This window comes from Pan paniscus, chromosome 7 (genome assembly GCF_029289425.2).
Source record: "Pan paniscus chromosome 7, NHGRI_mPanPan1-v2.0_pri, whole genome shotgun sequence".
Taxonomy (NCBI): domain Eukaryota; kingdom Metazoa; phylum Chordata; class Mammalia; order Primates; family Hominidae; genus Pan; species Pan paniscus.
In genome coordinates this window covers 56,909,154-56,932,357 of record NC_073256.2, presented here as the reverse complement: position 1 = coordinate 56,932,357, position 23,204 = coordinate 56,909,154, and the positions used below count along the sequence as shown (strand labels likewise).

Sequence of the window (23,204 nt, the reverse complement as noted above, 5' to 3'; positions counted from 1 at the left end):
TACTACATGTTGAACCTAAAAATACTAAAGCGATAAACAAAAAAAAAACAAAACCCAAACTGGTCTTTATAGAAAAGATAAACTTAGTAAATTATTATTTAGATATAATAAATTGCTTAGTGCCTTAAAAACTACATATCATCTTTGGCATACATTCTCTTTTGCCTTTTTTTGGGGAATGGAGGATACAAGTTAAAAGAAAGTAAATTTGAATGCTTGCAAAATTTTAAGAACCAATCTCAAACCATTTTACCATAATTTAAAAGTTTGTCCAGGAAATAGGTAAGAAAATATGTGGATGAACTTGTTAGTTTACTAGATTTCATAGTGAATGGAACAAGATGACTGATGAAAGTTGTTTGTAGTAATTTTCATTGTGAGCAACTACCCTTGCTGTAAAGGATTGGAAAATAATGTAATTTCCTTCAAGTGGTAATACCATGTCTGTTGTTGCCGGGTGTGGTCAGCAACAAAGCGAAGACAGTTGAGGTTAAACTAGATAGATAAGGGAAACAGGGTGTTTTACTAGTAAGTTTTGTATTGGTAAAAGGCAGTTCAATAGTAATGTGGTTTAGTCAGGAAAAAAAATATGAACTACAAAGCCACCTAAAATGTTGTATAACTTAATGGAATCATAGTCAAGTGAAAACTGTATGATTGAATTTAGTGACAGGATTTATGGTTAAATGAAATACTTTTTTGTTGTTGTTGTTTTCTTTTTTGTATTTTGCTAACTAAGTTCTACTTCACGCAGGTTACTTCCTAATTCAGGATATTTTAATGTCGTTAATCATCATCCTTCTCTAAACATCTTTCTCTAAATTTTTAGTGGAAAATTTAAAGTGAACACATTTCAGAAAATATTTGAGGTGACAACGCTAAAGTTAAACAGATTATGGAGTAGCACAGTTATTCTTTACAGATAATTTGCTGCCTGGTGCAGTGGCTCACACCTGTAATCCCAACACTTTGGGAGGCCAAGGCGAGTGGATCACCTGAGGTCAGGAGTTCGAGACTGGCCTGACTAACATGGTGTAACCCCCTTTAGCTGGGTGTGATGGTGCATGCCTGTAATCCCAGCTACTTGGGAAGCTGAGGCAGGAGAATCACTTGAACCCTGGAGGCGGAGGTTGCAGTGAGCCGAGATCATGCCAGGGCACTCCAACCTGGGCAACAAGAGCAAAACTCTGTCTCAAAAAAAAAAAAGATATTTTGCTTTATTAGTAGTTTAAACTCAGAAAAGTTTAAAAAAAGTTAAGAGAAAACATACAACTTGTCTAACACACCTTGATTCCTTACTAGGATTTTGTAAAGAGAATCATGGTGGCCATGCTGATTTTACTCCCTAAAATCCTATCTATGTAGCTAAGTGTATTGGTTGTGAATTTCATATAATTGTTTGATATTACAAATAATGGTCATCTTAAATAATGTTAAGGTGATAGATGAGATTTAAAGTTAGTTTTTTATTTATTTATTTTTTTGAGACAGAGTCTCACTCTGTCACCCAGGCTGGAGTGCAGTGGCACAATCTCAGCTCACCGCAACCTCCACCTCCCGGGTTCAAGTGATTCTCCTGCCTCAGCCTCCCTAGTAGCTGGGACCACAGGCATGCACCACCACACCCAACTAATTTTTGTATTTTTGGTAGAGACAAGGTTTCACTATGTTGGCCAGGCTTGTCTTGAACTGCTGACCTCAAGTGATCTCCCTGCCTCGGCCTCCCAAAGTGCTGGGATTATAGGCATGAGCCACCACACCTGGCCAAAAGTTAGTATTTTAACCACATATATATATATATATATTCTTTTCAGAATGAAAACTCAAGCCCTACACTTATGTATTGATAATAGGAGGAATCACAGCTCATTTTCCCATTTTTCGTGGTCATTTTATATATGTGGATCACCTGATCCAACCTTTCTTATGATGTTAAATGAAAACCCAAAGATACTGTCTGTCCTCGGAATTTATGCAGCTAAGTTAGGGGTAGAAGCAGAACTAAAATTCAAGTCTCATGACTCTAAGACCAATGTTAGAGTACATCCTTCTACTCTGTGGACATTTTGCTTGTCCCTAGGTATATGAGTTTGTCTTACTCTGGCATAGAGATCTATTTGCTGAACTTCCTCTTATGTGACTTCTTTCTAGCATCACAGTAATATTAACAGATTTCTTTAAAAATTTATAATTCTTATTTAATATAAGCTTTTAAAGGATGTTTTTGTTAAGGTAAAATTTGAAAAATAATGTAGATCAGCACTGTCTAATAGAATTTTCTATGATGACAGAAATATTCTGTATCTGCACTGACCAATATGGTAACCTTAGCCACATGTTGATGTTGAATGCTTGAAATATGGCCATTGTAACTGAGGAACTAAATTTTTAATGTAATTAATTTTAACTTGTTTAAATTTAAATAGCTACATGTGGTTAGCCCAGAATTAGCTATTCTTAGTGAAGGGAAAGAATTAAGTAGATATAGGCTGGGCACGTTGGCTCACACCTGTAATCCCAGCACTTTGGGAGGCTGAGGTGGGCAGATCATGAGGTCAAGAGATCAAGACCATCCTGGCCAACATGGTGAAACCCCGTCTCTACTAAAAATTCAAAAATTAGCCAGGTGTGGTGGCGGGCACCTGTAGTCCCAGCTACTCACAAGGCTGAGGCAGAGAATTGCTTGAACCCAGGAGGCAGAGGTTGCAGTGAGCTGAGATCATACCATTGCACTCCAGCCTGGCGACGAGAGAGACTCTATCTCAAAAAAAAAAAAAAAAAAAAAAAAAAGAATTAAGTAGATGTGAACATAATTGTACATTCTTTGCCTTGTGATTACTATATTTGTGTGTTTTTGTGGGCTAGATGTTTAAAATCTCATTTTTCCAGTGTGTTTGCTACGTTAGATGGTAAATAAATTCTTCATGGGAAAGAAAGATAACTATAACTTATCAGTAATAGTTGTTTGAAAGCTGGAATATTTTAAAAGTCTTTTAATCAGTGCAATTACTAGCAGACTATAGATTGCCGACCAACAAAATGATTTAAATACAGAATGCATTGCCTTCATTTCAGCTTTTTTTTTTTTTTTTTTTTGAGACAGAGTCTCACACTATCACCCAGACTGGCGTGCAGAGGTGCGATCTTGGCCCACTGCAACCTTCGCCTCCCAGGTTCAAATGATTCTCATGCCTCAGCCTCCCGAGAGTTCCATTTCAGTATATTTTGGACCAGTTATGTTTACATAACATTTAAGATTTAAACTTTATACTACATGGAATACTTGAGTAAACCGTAATTTAAATCTTTTTACTATAGCCATAACTCAGAAGCCTCTGAAACAGAGTGAACTTCAAAGGAAATAAAAGAGATTACCTGATGATCATCTTTTTCCTTGTCTTTTTCCAGCCTCTCTATATGACTGATTCCTGGTTTTGGTTTCATTAGTTTTTTTAATAAGAATCTAAGCCGGGTGCGGTGGCTCACGCCTGTAATGCCAGCACTTGAGGTCAGGAGTTCGAGACCAGCCTGGCCAACATGCGGAAACCCCGTCTCTACTAAAAATACAAAAATTAGCCAGGCATGATGGCGGGCACCTGTAATTGCAGCTACTCTGGTGGCTGAGGCAGGAGAATCGCTTGAACCTGGGAGGCAGAGGTTGCAGTGAGCTGAGATCGTGCTAGTGTACTCCAGCTTGGGTGACAGAGCGAGACTCCGTCTTCAAAGAAAAGAATCCAGCCCCCCGTCCCTGTATTGTATTACCCTGTTTTATAGTAGCATATCACTATCTGAAATTTCCATGTTTATTTTAGCTCCATGAGACTAGAATCTTATTTCTTTGGATTTCCCAAGATCTAGAACAGGGTCTGGTACATAGTTGGTGTTCAGTAGTGAACCACATCACAGACAAAAACAAAAATAAGACTCTACAAGGAGAAATATATATAACATGGCACTTGGAGTCTGGGAATAGGCAAGGTGAGACTCAGCTTTTGCTTATCTTGGCAGTGTTGGTGTGGGTGATTCAAGCTGGTTAGTTTAATTTTGTATAGAAATGTTTCTCTGGGAACTCAATTAAAAACAAAACTTTTGTCCAGACATACAATATATACTAAATAAATTCTATCTACCTCATGGAGCTGGAAAAGGGAAACAAACATGAGAAAATATTTCCATGGTCAGTTTTTGACTAGTCAGTCTCATTTATTTGGGAAAACAGAGGTTATGGGATTTACTCAAATGCCTGTTCTTGAGTAGTGTTTTAAAATGTGAATGAAAGTCTGTTTATTTAGGAAACTTGCACATTATTTATCTTTACAAAATAAATTTCCACCAGTGATTATTCTTTAGAAAAATTGTTGGATTAATATAATTCTTTGTGATGGCTATCAGGGGCTTTTCTTAAAACTGTGACTATTATATGTTTAAATTAACAAGACTTTAAAAAATGATTCTTACTATAGTGCTGTCTTTATTACTACAAGTTTTCTTTCTCCCTATATATTTTTATGAAAATCAGCCACAAAATTCAATGTGGCCCAGAGATTTTGGTTGTCAGAAATGGAAAATCTTAAATAGGTGTTTTAGTAGTAAAAGGACCCATAGCATTTTATTATGTCATGCATAGTAGTGGCTTGACTGCCATTTTGTCATTTGTATCAGGTCTACCCCTAGAATGAGAGTAAACTCCAGAGTATAGAAAGCTGTGGCAGCTGTGCCAATGAAATGAGAGAAATTCTTTCCATTTCTTCTGCTTATGTGAGAGATGACAGTAACACCCTACCAGCAATTAAAATCTAATGGCTTTTCCTGGTTGTCCAGGGACAAATTTTAGGTCACATCATCATGCCTGTATCTATAGATAAAACTATTTATGTTGTAATGGGGCAAGACTTCTGTTGTTGTTGTTGTTGTTGTTGTTGTTGTTGTTGTTTAAGACGGACTCTTGCTCTGTCACCCAGGCTGGAGTGCAGTGGCACGATCTTGGCTCACTGCAACCTCCACCTCCCAGGTTCAAGCGATCGTCCCACCTCAGCCCCCTGAGTAGCTGGGACTACAGATGCGCACCACCATGCCTGGCTAATTTTTTTTTGTATTTTTAGTAGACACGGGGTTTCACCAGGTTGGCCAGGCTGACCTCGAACTCCTGACCTCAAGTGATCCACCCACCTTGGACTCGCAAAGTGCTGGGATTACAGGCATGAGCCACCACGCCTAGCCTGAGACTTCTTTTTTAAGTGATATTTCTATTTTGGGTACCCCAAATCTTAGGTTAATGAATCTAAGGATTCCCCTCCTTCTGTTTATAGGGATGCTCCTGAAACTGAAGACAACCAAGTGAGTGGAAAGGCTTTCAGAAAAACCCTTGTTGCTGCTGTAACAAATTACAACAAACTTAATGGCTTAAAACGACACAGATTTATTCTTTTACATTTCTTGATGTCTGACATGGGACTAAAATCAAGCTGTCAGCGGCAGAGGTGCGTTCCTTCTGGAGGCTCTAGGAGAGAAACTGTTACCTTGATTTATCTAGCTGTTTTCTTCCCTTTTTTTTTTTTTTTTTTTTTTTTTTTGAGACGGAGTCTCACTCTGTTACCCAGGCTAGAGTGCAGGTGCAATCTCAGCTCATGGCAACCTCTGCCTCTCAGGTTCAAGTGATTCTCCTGCCTCAGCCTCCAGAGTAGCTGGGACTACAGGCACGTACCGCCATGCCCAGCTAGTTTTTGTATTTTTAGTAGACAGAGTCTCACCATGTTGGCCAGGCTGCTCTCAAAGTCCTGACCTCAAGTGAGCCCCCGCCTCTGCCTCCCAAAGTGCTGGGATTACAGGCATAAGCCACCATGCCCGGCCCTCTTCCTCCATTTTCAAAGTCAGCAGTCTTCAAATCTCTCTCTGACTCTGATCCTTCCCACCAAAAGGATGTTTAGGATCCTTGTGATTATGTTGGGTCCACCTGAATAGTATAGGATAATCTCTCCATTGCAGCATTGTGTTTGCTGCCATTCCTATGTTCATTTAGCAGCTTTCTTCCCTCACATACTAGGGGATGGGGATACAGCAGTGAGCAAGATGTAGAAGTACGCAGTACCTTCGTTAACACGGAAGTAGTTTTGTTTTGTTTTTCTTTCCATGACTGAAGGCACTACCACACTTTACTTTGGAAACTAAAGATAAATCTGAACTTCAGTTATCAGCGCACATGAGCACTGAAGTTACTCAAAGACACCTAAATATCTCGTGACATTCCAAAAGAAATTGATTTTATGTTGAGCACAGGTTTTGTATTAGTCTATAAATGATACAAAAAAGGAAGTCTTTTTTTAGAGTTTCAGATTCTCATCATGTGTTATGTTCTACAGTGATGATGTTGTGACAGTTTCTCTTACGCTGTTCATAGTGAATGTAGGTTTTGTATACTGATACAAAAGACAGAGCTTCGTGTCATAATATCCCCACTGTTTAGGAAAATATGAATCACAATATGTTGTCAATTGTTTATATATGCTTGTAGAATTATTATTAGATTCATGGTAGAGCATATTTAATGTGGTTATGTAAATGTTTAAAGTTTCTTGGAAAAAAATTCTTGACAAGTCGTGACTCTTTTGGATGATGTACTTACACTCGTATTTTGAGCACTTAATAAAATATCTAATTTTAATTTTCCAATGAAAAGATTACTTGCTAAAATTTAAAAATTACATACTAAACTTTTTAAAAAGTTTAAAAATAATTGGGGCAAAATTTTTTTCTGTTTTCCTCTGAGTGACGTTACATTTATGAGGTCTTTCTTAGGAAGGAAAAAGCAAATCTGTACGCTCAGTTCAAAATCCATGCCATTAAAAAACAGCCTGTGATAGTTCAGTAATACTGCTTAATGGTATTAGCATATATTAAGCTTTTTAAATTGTTAATCCAATCTTGTGCCCCCCCCCCTTACTGTAATACTCTATTCTGTTTTGGATTGATTTATTTATTGATAATGTGCCAGGCACTATAGTTGGCTCTGGGAATTCAAGGATGAACTAGTTTCATGTCCTGTAACTTTCAGTCTGTCCATATTCTCTGGCATCTAAGTTGTTTTTATTTCCTGGAATTTTATAGTGTGCTTTCATTAAATACTTATAATTTGGTTTTGCAACATATGAAGAAAAGCCCTTCTAAAAATCTAGATCATTTGAAACCTGTGATATTAAGAAGCCAAGAAGGTTCTCAATGGAAGTCTTTAGGTACTGGTTTATAATAGGTCTTTGGAAAGGAGCCCCTCTCTCTTCCACTACAGGTTAGAACTTGTTTCCTAAGCCAAAAATGCCTGAGGTCCCCTGCATCCTCTCTCCCCGTCGTCACACCCCCAGCTTCTCAACCCTGGATATTTTCCTTTGTCATCCAGGACACTTGTCCCTTTCTGTCTTTTTTTTTTTTTTTTTTTGAGACGGAGTCTCGCTCTGTCGCCCAGGCTGGAGTGCAGTGGCGCAATCTTGGCTCACTGCAAGCTCCGCCTCCCAGGTTCACTCCATTCTCCTGCCTCAGCCTCCTGAGTAGCTGGGACTACAGGCGCACGCCACCACGCCTGGCTAACTTTTTGTATTTTTAGTAGAGACGGGGTTTCACCGTGTTAGCCAGGATGGTCTCGATCTCCTGACCTCGTGATCCGCCCGCCTCGGCCTCCCAAAGTGCTGGGATTACAGGTGTGAGCCACCGCGCCCGGCCCCTTTCTGTCTTTTGTTTTTATTGTTCAAGTATCAAACATAATTTATTTCTGGCCAGGAGCAGTGCCTATAAGCCTAGCACTTTGGGAGGCCAAGGCAGGCGGCTTGCTTGAGGCCAGGAGTTGGAGACCAGTCTGGCCACACGGTGAAACCCTGTCTGTGCTAAAAATAGCAAAATTAGGCTGGGCGTGGTGGCTCACAACTGTAATCCCAGCACTTTGGGAGGCCAAGGCGGGTGGATCACTTGAAGTCAGGAGTTTGAGACCAGCCTGGCCAACATGGTGAAACCCCGTCTCTACTAATAATACAAAAATTAGCTGGGCTTGGTGGCGCGTGCCTGTAATCCCAGCTACTCGGGAGGCGGAGGTTGCAGTGAGCCAAGATCGTGACGCTGCACTGCAGCCTGGGTGACAGAGTGAGACTCTGTCTCAAAAAAAAAATTACTTCTCCTTCATTTATTGAAAAGAGTGGTCCTTCTTATGCTTTTGCTTAGTTATTTAATAACTAAATGTCATATAACAAGTCCTGTTCTGGAAGGGTAACTTCTGTTGATACATCTTGAGTTTATTATATATAGATGGAGCTAGACTACTTTGTTTTGGATGCATGTTGTTAGTAATTTTACAAAAATGACATAATTTGCTTCACGTCTTGGAGGAAAGTGAGTAAAATTACATGAAAATATAAAGGGAATGTATTTTTCCCAAATTGTTTTTTTTTTTTAAGCAAGCAGATTTTCCAGTTTAACCCAGAAATTAGTCAGCAGCTTAGAGTTCTTTCTAAAAGGCTACCACGGAAAGTACCTTTAAGTCAAGATATACAGATAAGGTTTACTAATACAGAACATTTGTTTTACATACTAAAATGCTGTAAGCCCTTTTTGTCATTTGGAGAATTGATGTTTTATTAGTATAACTGCTGAAAAGTAGTACAGGAAAATGTTTTCCCCTAAGTCATAGCCTTAAACTTTGAAAGAGTCAGCCTCAACCGGAATGGTAGTAAACCTCTTTAAATGATTCAGAGTTTGACCAGCAGTCTTTTCAAACCTCATAATTTTGACATCCTCACGTTTTCATTAAAAAAGCTATAGGAGAACTAAAAATGTGTTAAGTGCTTATACAATTAATATATAATGGCCTTTGAATCTGAGAAGTTCAAGTATATGCATTACCATGGGAATTTAAGAAATTATTTGGACTGGCACAGTGGCTCATGGCTGTAATCCCAGCCAAAGTGGGAGGGTTGCTTGAGTCCAGGAGTTCAAGACCAGCCTGGGCAACATGGCAAAACCCTGTCTCTACAACAAATTTTAAAAATTAGCCAGGCATGGTGGTGCACGCCCATAGTCCCAGCTACTTGGGAGGCTGAGGTAGGAGAATCACCTGAGCCCAGGAAGTTGAGGCTGCCATGAGCTGTGATTGCACCACTGCACTCCAGCCTCAGTGATATAGTGAGACCGTGTCTCAAAAAAAAAAAAAAAAAAAATTGTTTGAGAGGAAATGCCCACATTTTAGTGAGAAATAATTTGCATTTGTACTATCGTGGTTCAAACTTTTTGGATAACTGTAACTGCCAACTGTATAACACTTGGATGCCACTAAAAGCACTGTATTTTGTTTGTGGATGAAATAGTGAGATCTATTTTATAGATGGTGTTTGTTCCCTCAAAGGATAAAATAATCTAAAGACAAATAGAACAATCACTTGCATTTGTAATTTCATTTTTATTTCCTTGACAAAACATTTTCAAGCAGGATCCGTTTTGTTTGAAAGTTAACATTGAGTTGTATAGTCACTGTACCAAATTTGGTTATTGCTTTTGTCTGTAGTGAGGGCTAGATTAGATCCTATCGATTCTAGCTGCTTTCAGTGAATAAAAGACAAACATTTTTGTTCATTTCCTTTTTGGTACCATAGGGGTGTGGTCAAGTTCTTAGAACCAGGTGGTTGGTTTTTACTTTTTGTTTCCTCCAGAAGTCCACACCCACATCTCTGCTTTTTCTTGTGTACGTGTGGGGTGAGGGTGAAGTTAAAATGTGATTAGAAAGGACTCATGGCTTTCAAAGGAAGAATATTGATTTTTAGTGTAATTTGTGCCCTGTCCTTAGGGTAGAAATTGACTTTTGCTTCTGTTCATACTTCATAGCAGTTTGGTTTTGCTGATTTCTACAGGTATGTGTTTGGGTCCTTTAAAAATATGTATGTACTACTTCAAAAAGGGATGAGGGGCTTGCAGTTTCACAATAAATAGCATTAAAAACATACCTCCATTATTTTTAAACAATACACATTTGTTACTGTATTACTAAAAATTTTTTAATTATGAAAACCTAAATGAGCAATACCAGAATTTATAACTTATAGTCAAAGGGTTACTCTGATCATATATTTAGATTAAAATATTAGTAGAACACAGAACCAGAAAGAATGGAGTCTTTTTTAAAAACTGACATTAGAGGATTTTAGCATCTTCTATAGTTACGCATTTTTTCTTTATAGAGTTTCTGGTTTCACCCTACCAAACCCGTATACTGAAAATAATGGAGCATATTAAAAAAAAATTAACTGTTCCTTTCCCCCCATTTACTTCTTGGTGTCAATTTGGGGAAAAATTGTAAAACGAGAATCTCCCTTGATGCTGTCACCCGGAGATCTTTATATTCTGTGATCAAATGTGAGTCACATTCAGAAGATGTTTTTAGGGGGGCTTTGTGTGTATGTACATATTAAATTGATTTCAAAGACAGGATCCAAATACAGGATCACTGAAACATTAAGTGATCATTCAGTTAGAAATTAGTATATGAATATATTTGATAGCTTTCTCTTTACACTTCACAGAATCTATGCTTAAGCTTGTCTTTATGTACTGCGTTTAAAACAAAATGACCCTCTAGTTTTTTAACATTATGTATCTTAAAAAATTTTTTTTTAAATAATGTTTTTGCTGCATAAATTGCCAAACATGCCAGGTTTTCAAGAACCAGCATAGCTGGTTCATTACTGTAGACTGTCTGCATGTACTCCATTCCTGTTACTATGGAAACACATTGAGTGTGGATTTATCATAAACCTTGAGAAATATTCCTTGCAACAGTTCATATAAAGAAACATCTGGATCCCTTGTTTATCCTGGGGTGAGGGAAGACCACCGTCTTCCTCTGTGTTGTGAAAATCATATTATATTCCACCATTTTTTTCTAGCTGTAAAAATTCTAATGTACATCTATCAAGTATACTTTGTTTTATAGTATGATTGATTATGTTTACTAGAACAGCTTTGGAAAATAGATTGATTTTCATGCTGATTCAGTTAACTACAACTATGACAATTGTATTTTGAGAGCTTCTACATTCTGAATTTCGGACCTACATTAATAAGGTTTTAAATATATATATACATATGAGTTTCTTTTTTTAATATATTTTGGTCTTTGGTTGGGTTAACACTCCCTCTGGAAGTTTATTTGACTTCATTCCAGTCTCTTGGAACTTTAAACCTTCATGAAAGTTAAGTCTAGAACTAAAGAGAATCTCAGTGACATCTAAGTGAGCTAAGTTGTTAGTCTCATTTCACCAAGGATATTACCTGAGGAGACTGTAACTGCTTTTATATTCTGTTACTACCTCCATGCAAAGACCCACAGCAGCTCTGTGAAGCATTTCATTTATATAAAATAACTTCTTTAAGTTTATGTAGTTTAGTTTAAAAGATTCATTGAAGCCCCTCCTCTGAGCCTTTGAGTTAGGTTCCAAGAGCATATATGGGAATAACATTACTTCCTGCTCTTAAGAAAACTCACATAAACAGATCAGTTTATGGTTAATTCTGAGAGGCACGCATAGAATATCTTAGAACACAGAGGAAAGTTACTCAGACTAACTTAGAGCTTAAGTGACTACTTCTTGGAAATGACATTCTGAGCTCAAAAGATGGTTAAGGGTCAAGCAAAAAAAATAAAAAAGGAAAAGGGTATATTATGGATAGGATATAACATTAGTAAAGGCACAGAGGAGTGAAATCATGGTGTGCAGAGAAATTTCCAGTGATTTTATATTACTAGAGTACAAAAATGACTTGAGGTTGAAGAGGTAGGTTAGCGACCTTGCTTGGAGGGCCTTATATGATCTGTCAGTCTAAGTGCTTGGCCTTTTTCTGGGCAATGGGAAACCATTGAAGGATTTTAATTAATAGAGTGTTGTGGTTTGATTTACAGATTAATCTAGGAATGTATTTGTAGAGTAGCTGTGTCTGAAAACAGAAATAGACAATTTATATGTCATCTTAAAACCACTTCTAATTCCAAAATGCTTAAATAATGATATCAATGTAAGGATTTTTTTTTTTTTTTTTTTTTTTTTTTTTTTTTTTTTGAGATGGTGTCTTGCTTTGTCACCCAGGCTGGAGTGCAGTGGTGTGATCTTGGCTCACTGCAACCTCTGCCTCCCAGATTCAAGCAATTCTCCTGCCTCACCTTCCCAAGTAGCTGGGATTACCGGCGTGCACCACCATGCCTGGCTAATTTTTGTATTTTTAGTAGAGACGGGGTTTCGCCGTATTAGCCAGGCTGGTCTCAAACTCCTGATCTCAGGTGATCTACCCACCTCACCCTCCCAAAGTGCTGGGATTACAAGCATAAGCCACTGCTCCCAGCCTAAGGAATTTTTAAGTATAATTAAATATAAAGTTTCTATTATTGAGAAGAGACTGGCATTTTAAACATAGAAAAAAATGAATATATACAGCACAACATGTAATTCTATAAAGTAGAATCTAGCAATACATTCCACAGAAATAATTGTTTATGAATTTGTTACAGTGACTTAAACTATAAATTTAGCACATTACGAATACTTAATTGATATTTATAGGCTCAAGTTGTTCATCTGAAACACGTAACATGATTTCTTTCTTTCTCCCTCTTGCTTTTTTTTTTATTTTAGAGAAAGAGGTTTACTGTGTCACCCAGGCTGGTCTTGAATGCCTGGCCTCAAACAGGCCCTCTACTTCAGCCTCCTAAGGAGCTGGGATTGCAGGCATGAGCCACCATGCCTGGCTTGATTTCTTTTCCTGTTTTTGTTTTTTTCAACTCTGTATCTGTGATTTGGCTTAAGGATTCTATAAACTTTTCTATTATCAGCCCACCACCCCCCACCACCATGAATAAGTTGGTAAATAATAAGAGCACTAAAGCTTTGATTGATAATTTTCAACTTTTTTTTGCTTATTTAAAACTGTATAGTTTCAGCAAAATTAGAAGTATTCATTGATTGATTTATCTTTTTTAAAAAATTAGCCTAGAAACATTGTTCAGAGGATGAATTTATCAGAAATGTTTTTTGTGGTGATTTCATTTACTTGAAAGTACATATTAGAATGGATAGATTAGTACAATTATTTAGTCTCCCACCAAATTGTTAGTTAACTCTGGGGAGTGGGAGTGGAGAAGTGTGAAGTGAGGTTCTGTTGTTGTTTACTTTACATATTTAGGGATTGTGGGAAGTAAGCTTACTTGTTAAGAGCCAATGCTGTGGAACAGAGTGTGTGTTTGAACCCTCCATTTACTTGATCTCAGACTATGGCAAGTTATTTGATCATACTGGCCTTGATTTTTCATTTGTAAAATGGGATAGTAATAGTATTTCCTCAAAGGGGTGTTCTGTGAAGTAAAATAATATAACAAATGTAAAACGTTTAGAATAGTGTTGACACTAAGCTCTCAAATGTTAGCCATTAATATTATTGCTTTAAAAATAAATTGAACACATTATCTTTATCAGGGATTTATTAAGGACAAAGGTTTAAGAATTTCTGATGGCCTGTACCAAGTAATTTGAAAAGCAATGTGTGAAGAACACCTTACTTCCACATCCTACTTGTTTCTCATGGCCTAAATGCCTCCTTGCCCAGCATTTTTCTTCTCCTTAGATGTCTGTTATAATTGTAGTAGTAACACAATTCAATTCTTAGTCATCTTCTGTTTCACATTGTTTGCTACTATTGTATGTGTCTTACTCACAAAATCTTACATTATCTTGCTAAAGAGATTGAAAGTACCTTTAGGTCAGTGATTTTTTTTTTTTTTTTAACTTTTTAGCAGTTCTGTGTGCCCAGCATTGCAATGAATGATAATAATAGCCAACAAGTGGCCAGGCTCTAACTGTATGCCAGGCACTGTCTTAAGTGCTGTTCATGGATTAACTCTTAATTCTTACGGCAGCCCTGTACAAGGTACACAATTGCAGGTATCCACAATTTCTGGCTAAGGAAACTGAGGATTAGAGATGCTGAATAAGTTGCCTGAAGTCACACAGCCAGCAGGACTTGAAGTATGCTTTTGAACTTAGTTTGATTCTGAACCTGCACTCTCAAGCACAGTGCTCAGTAGAGCCCCCTAATCTAGTAAGGTCTTAACCATTTTATCAGTTGGTGTGTCTGCTGTGTGAAGGCTGGCCGCCAGACTCCGCTGCCCATAAAAATCACTATGTAAAGAAATTTACATGTAGTCCCAAAATATCTGTTTTTATGAACTACCAAAACTGCTTTCTTGATTGCATTGTTGTATTATTTGGAGGCATAATATGAAGAAGTATGGCCCTCTTCATGCTTACGGTTTCTAGAAAATATAACAATGTGGCCCCTTTAGCTTGTTTGCTTAGAACATGGCACCAGAATTTAATGGAGGCTTATACCACTTTAGGTACCTGTAGCTTTTTATTTTTAGTACTTCTTCCAAACACTAGCCAAATCATTTGTTTTTTTTTTCCCCGAACTTTTCAGTTTAAAAATTTTCAAACCTTTAGAAAAGTTAAAAGAATATTACATTCAACACCTAGATTCGCCAGTTGTTAAAATTTTGTCTCATTTGCTTTACTGTAGGTATATGTACCTTTTTTAAAATCCTCAACCATTTGAAAGTTGTAGATACCATGACACTTTATCTCTTTATCACGTATTTCAGCATAGCTCTCCTAAGAATGAGAACATTCTCGTATATAAACAGAATAGCATTATCAGAACCTTGAAATTAATAGCTCCATTGTTTAAAGCCAGTTCATATTTTAAAATTCTTTAGTTGTCTCCACAATATCTGTTTAATCTTTGTGTTTGTGTGTATTTAAATCCAGGATTTAATCAAAGTTCATACATTGTATTAGGTTGATAAATCTTGTCTCTTTTAATCTAGAATAGTCTTTCCACCTTTCATTTGTTTTAGACATTAGCCTCTTTGAAGAGCCCAGGCCAGTTGACTGGGAGAATATCCCCCATTTTGGATTTGTCTGATTATTTCCTCACTTTAGATTCGGTCTAAGCACTGGGAAGAATACTTCAAAGGAAGAAAATGCGAGATTTGCTAAATGACTGGTTTTATGGCTTAACAAAGAGGGAAGAATCAATCACCTGTGAGCCTGAGATTTCTAGTCTGGGAAGCTAGAAAAGTGGTGGAAGCAATGACAGACTGGGGTAGTCTGAAAGGGACATTGCACTAGGAAAAGGACAGTGCATTCAGTTTTGGACTAATGACCTTTAGCGTTTAGTGTAGTTGTCCTTAAGTAGTTGGTTATTCTCTGGCGGTAGGATGTTGTAAAAAAGAGCACAGGATTAGAAATCAGGAGACTGATTATTTTTCAAGCTTTATCACTAATTAGCTTTGTGGTCTTGGAAAGTCAGTATTTGAAGTGTTCTATGTAGTTACCTAAAAAATGAAGTTAATGCACACCTTGCCCTGTCAGTCTGACAGAGTTGTTTTGAGGATCAAATACAAATGTATATGAAAACACTCTGTGATACAAATGTATATGTGTTCACTCCGTGGACTCCTGTGTAATTATAAGAAGGTAATGTTATTTTCTTAGTTCAGACTAAAATGAAATATTTGGAGTTAGGGCTAGAGAAGACAGGAAAAGGGGAAAATATAAAACTTTTTGTGTTTGAAACTCAATCAAAAGCATCAGAAATCTCAGTCTCTGAATACATATGCCTGAAAAACCCTGAAGACTATAATTTGGGAGGTGAATCTGGAAGCTGATCTTGTATACAACAGTTACAAGAACCAAAAACACAGGTTGCATCTTGTTAGATGTCATTATTTGACTTGCCTTCAAGTTGGAAGTATAAATGAGAACTTTTGAATTCTGCCTGTGTAGTTGGTCCATGCTTTTTAACAGAATTTTTAAACATTTCCTTCTTATGTCTGTTGCTGTGAGCTATACATTTTTGCCAAAAGTTAAATTAAGGTAATGTTTCAGTTGTTAAACATTGTCAGTAAATATGGTATGCTAATCAAGAGCACAGACCCTGGAACTGCGGTTTTTTTGCAGTGAGCCAAGATCGTGCCACTGCACTCCAGCCTGGGTGAATCTTGGGTTGAATCTTAGCCATGTGCACTTGAGCAAGTCATTTAACTTCTCTGTGCCTCTATTTCCCTACGTATAATAGGAGATAATAGCTACATGAATGTTGTTGGGAGGATTAAACGTAGTACTTATGTCAAGCACTTAGAATGGTGCCTGGCATATGCAAAGTGCTATGTAAGTGTTAATGGTGGTTATTAGAATATTTGTGATTTTGGTAGTGACGAAGGAATAAAGTACCTGAACAAAAGAATTCTTTTCCCAGAACTGATAGCTGAGGGAAACAGAAGTGATACAGTAGTAAAAATCATGGACATCAGGAGCTCGAGATCAGCCTGGGCAACATAGTGAAACTCCATCTCTACAAAAAATACAAAAAATTAGCCAGGTGTGGCGCATGCCTGTAGTCCCAGCTACTTGGGAGCCTGAGGTGAGAGAATCATCTGAACCCAGGAAGTCAAGGCTGCAGTGAGCTGTGATTGTGTGTTTCTGCACTCCAGCCTGGGCAACAGAGTGAGACCCTATCTCAAAACAAACAAACAAACAAACAAAAACAACATGGACTTCAGAGTCAGACATGCCTAGATCCACATTCAAGTTCTCCCACTTTGTGGTTTAAGCAGGCCACCTAGCCCCTCTGAAGCTCACTTTCTTTTACCTATGAACCAGAAATCACAATCCCTATCTTGCAGAGTTGTGATTATTAAATGAGCTGATGTGTAAAGTGCCTGACACTGAGGTGACACTAAGAAAATGAGAGCACTCTGGATCCCTCCCACCCCCCCACCAATGTAAAGCAATACATACAGTTCAATTTCTTGTGTGCAGTCTTATTCATTTGTGTGTAATTTTAGGACTTCCAAAATCATTTCCATTTGCTAACAGCAGAACAAACAGTGGCTGTATAATTGGATACACCTTGAAAAGTGTATTGTCAGCTTTGTTTCCCTCTTCCATTTGCTGTTTGGGGTTGTTTTATTATTACAGCAGATCCTACTGGAACCAAGATGGTAGACACTGTTAATCAGTCTATTATTAATCTATTAATAATAGGCATTGTTAATGATTCTGTTATTAACAGAGTCGAACTGGAATGTAGCCTCAGGATCCTTTTTTTTTTTAATTATACTTTAAGTTTTAGGGTACATGTGCACAATGTGCAGGTTTGTTACGTATGTATACATGTGCCATGTTGGTGTGCTGCACCCATTAACTCTTCATTTAACATTAGGTATATCTCCTAATGCTATCCCTCCCCTCCCCCCACCCCACAACAGGCCCCGGTGTGTGATGTTCCCCTTCCTGTGTCCATGTGTTCTCATTGTTCAATTCCCGCCTATGAGTGAGAACCTGTGGTGTTTGGTTTTTTGTCCTTGTGATAGTTTGCTGAGAATGATGGTTTCCAGCTTCGTCCATGTCCCTACAAAGGACATGAACTCATCATTTTTTATGGCTGCATAGTATTTTTTTTTTTTTTTTTTGAGACGGAGTCTCACTCTGTTGCCCAGGCTGGAATGCAATGGTGCGATCTCTGCTCACTGCAATCTCTGCCTCCTGGGTTCAAACAATTCTCCTGCCTCAGCCTCCTGAGTAGCTGGGATTACAGGCACTTGCCAGCATGTCCAGCTAATTTTTGTATTTTTAGCAGAGATGGGGTTTCACTGTATTGGCCAGGCTGGTCTCAAACTCCTGACCTCGTGATCCACCCACCTCGGCCTCCCAAAGTGCTGGGATTACAGATGTGAGCCACGGCGCCCAGCCTCAGGATCCTTCTTCACAGTATTCCAGGAAGCTACAATCAGTTCATCAGAGTTGATATAGCTGTGAAAACTGGTTTGTCCTTCCTGCTTTAGAACTTTCTAGAAGAGGCCAGGCATGGTGGCTCACACCTGTAATCCCAGCACTTTGGCAGGCTGAGGCGGGCGGATCACGAGGTCAGGAGATCGAGACCATCCTGGCTAACACGGTGAAACCCCGTCTCTACTAAAAAAAAAATACAAAAAAAATAGCTGGGCATGGTGGCGGGCACCTGTAGTCCCAGCTATTCGGGAGGCTGAGGCAGGAGAATGGCGTGAACCTGGAAGGCGGCGCTTGCAGTGGGCTAAGATTGCACCACTGTACTCCAACCTGGGCGACAGAGCAAGACTCCATCTCAAAAAAAAAAAAAAAAAAAGAACTTTCTAGAAGAAATGTTTGTGGGATTATCAAAATATTATATGGATTGTCCATTAATCTTCTATTCTGTGATGTGCACGTGTCAAACCTTATGACAAGGCAGGGTGGTCTTGTAGCATTTTCTAACAGATACTTATCTATATTGTAACGTTATTACATAATGTAGGCATCTTCGGACACCTACTGGAGGAGGTGCAATAATTGAAAGATTATAATGCAATGATCTAACCAAGAATATGCATCAAAATTACCGGGGATATAGTCTTAAAAAACTTATGCCCAGTACCCCACCCCAGATTTATTCAATTAGAATCTTCAGGAGACAGACCCTGCCACGTACATTTTGTAAAAGTACTCCAGATGCTTCTGCTATATATACCACTTGTTAAAAATAAGTAGATACTGGCAAAAAACTCAAACATATTTACAAGAAAAAAACAACCCCATCAAAAAGTGGGCGAAGGATATGAACAGATACTTCTCAAAAGAAGACATTTATGCAGCCAACAGACACATGAAAAAATGCTCATCGTCACTGGCCATCAGACAAATGCAAATCAAAACTACAATGAGATAGCATCTCACACCAGTTAGAATGACCATCATTAAAAAGTCAGGAAACAACAGGTGCTGGAGAGGGTGTGGAGAAATAGGAACACTTTTACACTGTTGGTGGGACTGCAAACTAGTTCAACCATTGTGGAAGACAGTGTGGCGATTCCTCAGGGATCTAGAACTAGAAATACCATTTGACCCAGGCATCCCATTACTGGGTATATACCCAAAGGAATATAAATGATGCTGCTATAAAGACACATGCACACATATGTTTATTGCGGCACTACTCACAATAGCAAAGACTTGGAACCAACCCGAATGTCCAACAATGATAGACTGGATTAAGAAAATGTGGCACATATACACCATGGAATACTATGCAGCCATAAAAAATGATAAGTTCATGTCCTTTGTAGGGACATGGATGAAGCTGGAAACCACCATTCTCAGCAAACTATTGCAAGGACAAAAAACCAAACACTGTATGTTCTCACTCATAGGTGGGAATTGAACAGTGAGAACACTTGGACACAGGAAGGGGAATGTCACACACTGGGGCCTGTTGTGGGGTGGGGAAAGAGGGGAGGGATAGCATTAGGAGATATACCTAATGTAAATGACGAGTTAATAGGTGCAGCACACCAACATGGCACATGTATGCATATGTAACAAACCTGCACATTGTGCACATGTACCCTAGAACTTAAAGTATAATAAATATATATATATATAAAGAAAGAAATTACAATAAAAAAATAAGTAGATACTGGCAACTATAGAGAAGCACACACTATTGGTATGAGAGTTCATTGACATAGCATAACCTATAGAACAATTTTACAGTATCTCAAAATTTCAAATCTGTCCTATAGAAATATATATGTGCACAAAAACAGAGTTTAGAGAATGTTTCAGGCCAGGCGTGGTGACTCATGCCTATAATCTCAGCACTTTGGGAGGCTGAAGCAGGAGGATTACTTGAGTCCAGGAGTTTGAGACCTACCTGGGCAACATAGCAAGACCCTGTCTCTATTTGAAAAAAAGAGTAAAGAAAAGAAAAGAAAAATAAGTAAAAAATAAACGAGGTTTTCTGCAGACGTATTCATTATATCAAACAATTGTGAGAAACTGATGATCAGTACATAAATGGTTAAATACAAATACCACATTTGTTTACTATGCAACCATTTAAAGAATGAATATGTATGAAAATTGTCTATACATGCTGATGTAGAAGTATATCTAGGATATATTGTTAAGTTAAATAAGCAAATCACAGAATAAGCCCTATTTTAAAAATTTATATGTAAAAATGTAGAGAAAGATGTGAAAGTATACCCATCAAAGTGTTTATAGTGGTTGTCTTGGCATAGAAGAGTGGGAATAATGAAGTGGGGACAGGAACAGGCCTTTTCACTTTGGTGTTTAAAATATTTGCAGGCCAGGCGTGGTGGCTGACGCCTATAATCCTAGCACTTTGGGAGGCTGAGGCAGGTGGATTGCTTGAGCCCAAGAGTTCAAGACCAGCTTGGGCAACATAGTGAAACCCTGTCTACAAAAAATACAAAAATTAGCTGGGCATGGTGGTGCATGCCTGAGTCCCAGCTACTGGGGAGGCTGAGATGGGAGGATCACCTGAGCCTGGGAGGTTGAGGCTGTAGTGAGCCATGATTGTACCACTACATTCAAGCCTGGGTGACAGAGTGAGATTCTGTCTCAAAAAAAAAGAAAAAATGCAATAACGTTTTATTATTTTTGTAATAAAAACAACCACTGGACAAAATATGAATGATTTTAAAGGAAGCTCTTATGGAAGCAGATTGATATGTGTCAGGACACTGCTTATTTTGCAAACACCAGTTTTAACCTGAGACTTATGATCTCTAACTTGGGAAATAAAAAGGAATGTCAAAACTATTTCGTGTGTTGGCGGTGATGATAAAATCTTGTTGCCACAGTTGTTGTGAAAGTAATCAGGAGTTTCAAACAGATAAGCATTGAAGATAAAAGGTATTTGCCCTGTGTCAGAATTATATCAGTTATCTGTTTTAGAAATATTTAATGTCTATGCATATCTGGATATGAAAATTGAGTTCAAAACATTTCAGTTTAATCCTTTTTCAGTTGATTAGCCCCTAGCCTATGAGAATATTAACACCTTCTAATCCCCTCTTTTATAATTTTAGGCCCGATGAGAGAAAGGGAAAGTTAAGGATGCTGGAGCAGAACAATGGATTTCTCTTTCTCTTTCATGCAAGGGATCATGGGAAACACAATTCAGCAACCACCTCAACTCATTGACTCCGCCAACATCCGTCAGGAGGATGCCTTTGATAACAACAGTGACATTGCTGAAGATGGTGGCCAGACACCATATGAAGCTACTTTGCAGCAAGGCTTTCAGTACCCAGCTACAACAGAAGATCTTCCTCAACTCACAAATGGGTATCCATCATCAATCAGTGTGTATGAAACTCAAACCAAATACCAGTCATATAATCAGTATCCTAATGGGTCAGCCAATGGCTTTGGTGCAGTTAGAAACTTTAGCCCCACTGACTATTATCATTCAGAAATTCCAAACACAAGACCACATGAAATTCTGGAAAAACCTTCCCCTCCACAGCCACCACCTCCTCCTTCGGTACCACAAACTGTGATTCCAAAGAAGACTGGCTCACCTGAAATTAAACTAAAAATAACCAAAACTATCCAGAATGGCAGGGAATTGTTTGAGTCTTCCCTTTGTGGAGACCTTTTAAATGAAGTACAGGCAAGTGAGCACACGAAATCAAAGCATGAAAGCAGAAAAGAAAAGAGGAAAAAAAGCAACAAGCATGACTCATCAAGATCTGAAGAGCGCAAGTCACACAAAATCCCCAAATTAGAACCAGAGGAACAAAATGTGAGTTGAAAAGTCGTTTTGAAAAATTTTGTTATATTTCACATTTACTGGAAGTTCAAGAGATCTTTTTGGTTTTTATCTCTTTAAATATGAATCTTTCTGATAACTTCTTTAATCACTAGCAACGTGCTCGGAATATTATAATAGGTGCTGAGTATTTGTTGAATATATGAATGGACATGATTAGTTAAGAAATATTTTTAAAACATGTAAAACGAATCTTTCTGCTTATGTTTCTTTGTCCTGATGACCTCGGTTATTTTTATTTGCTTACAATAGACTGTTGGTTTTTGAAAATCAAGAGGAAAGGCAAAGAGAAGATAGCTAATTATATTGGGTTTTCATTATTTTAGACCAACTTTTTCCAGTAGAGCTTAGATTTAACACTCATTGCTAATGTTTGCTACAAAATAACCTGAAATAATAGAAATCTTTTTATTAAAATCAGAGTTAGTATTAATAAATATTGATTAAAACTTCAGGTGAGTTTTTATAAAAGTCATCCTTTATAGGTAACTTAAGATACATGCTGCTGAATTTTTTAATATCTGAGATTTCAGCGTGAATTTGCTTAGCAATAATATAATAAGTATGTAACAAATAATTCTAGCTTAAATGAAGAGTTCATAATATAAATTGCAAATGTTTTCTAAACTTTGACTTGGGAAAACTATATTTATTTTTATGACAGCTATCTGCTTTTATATGTGTTATGCCTGAATAAGTTAATTTATTTTCTGTTCAAAGAAATGTTTACTTCTTACCTATTCATCTTTTCCTTGGTAGCTGGCTTCTATTACTTCATACAACTCACATGTGATGTTTTTCTGGAGTAAAGGTCACAATGCTTCTAGACTCTCACAAGTCCCAGTGTGACATTTCAACATGTTTTCTCATTTTTTATAGTTTTCTTATTTATTCATTAACAAATGTTGGTGAAATGCTCCTCCTACTGTGTGCTAAGCAATGATCTAAGACTTAAAGGTATGACAATGAATGAAAAGTAGAGATGCCTGCTCTCAGGATGCTTATATTCTAGTGAGGGGAGCCAGAAAATACACACACATATACATATATATATATACACATATATACATATATACAATATATATTTATATATACATATATGCATATACATATACTATATATACTATATACATGTATATATACATATATACATATACTATATACTATATATGTATATATACATATATAGTCTTCATAGCATCTAAAGCTAACTTATGTACACACATATACATATGCATATATACATAATACATAGGTATGTATATACATATATGTATATATACATATATACATACATATGCATACATATATGTATATATGTGTACATAAGTTCTCATAGCTTTAGATGCTATGAAGACAATAAAACTGGGTAATGAGATAAAGAGTAATCAGTGATGTTTCTAATAGTCATTTTGCAATGAGATTCTAAAACCAGTTCTGTCTCTGTTAGATGTCTGCTATACCTAGTTCTTTAT

The 23,204-nt window shown here is 37.5% G+C and overlaps 1 protein-coding gene across 9 annotated transcripts in view; it reads left to right on the top strand.

Moving 5' to 3' along the window:
- NSD3 (nuclear receptor binding SET domain protein 3) overlaps nucleotides 1–23,204 on the top strand; it is a 113,374-nt gene that overhangs the window by 14,206 nt on the left and 75,964 nt on the right. For all 9 annotated transcript variants that reach the window (XM_003830724.5, XM_008956146.5, XM_008956145.5 and 6 more), the window contains exon 2: nucleotides 20,984–21,702. In XM_003830724.5, coding sequence (XP_003830772.4) covers nucleotides 21,028–21,702 — 675 coding nt within the window. In that variant the 5' untranslated portion in view covers nucleotides 20,984–21,027. The remainder of the gene's footprint in view (nucleotides 1–20,983; nucleotides 21,703–23,204) is intronic.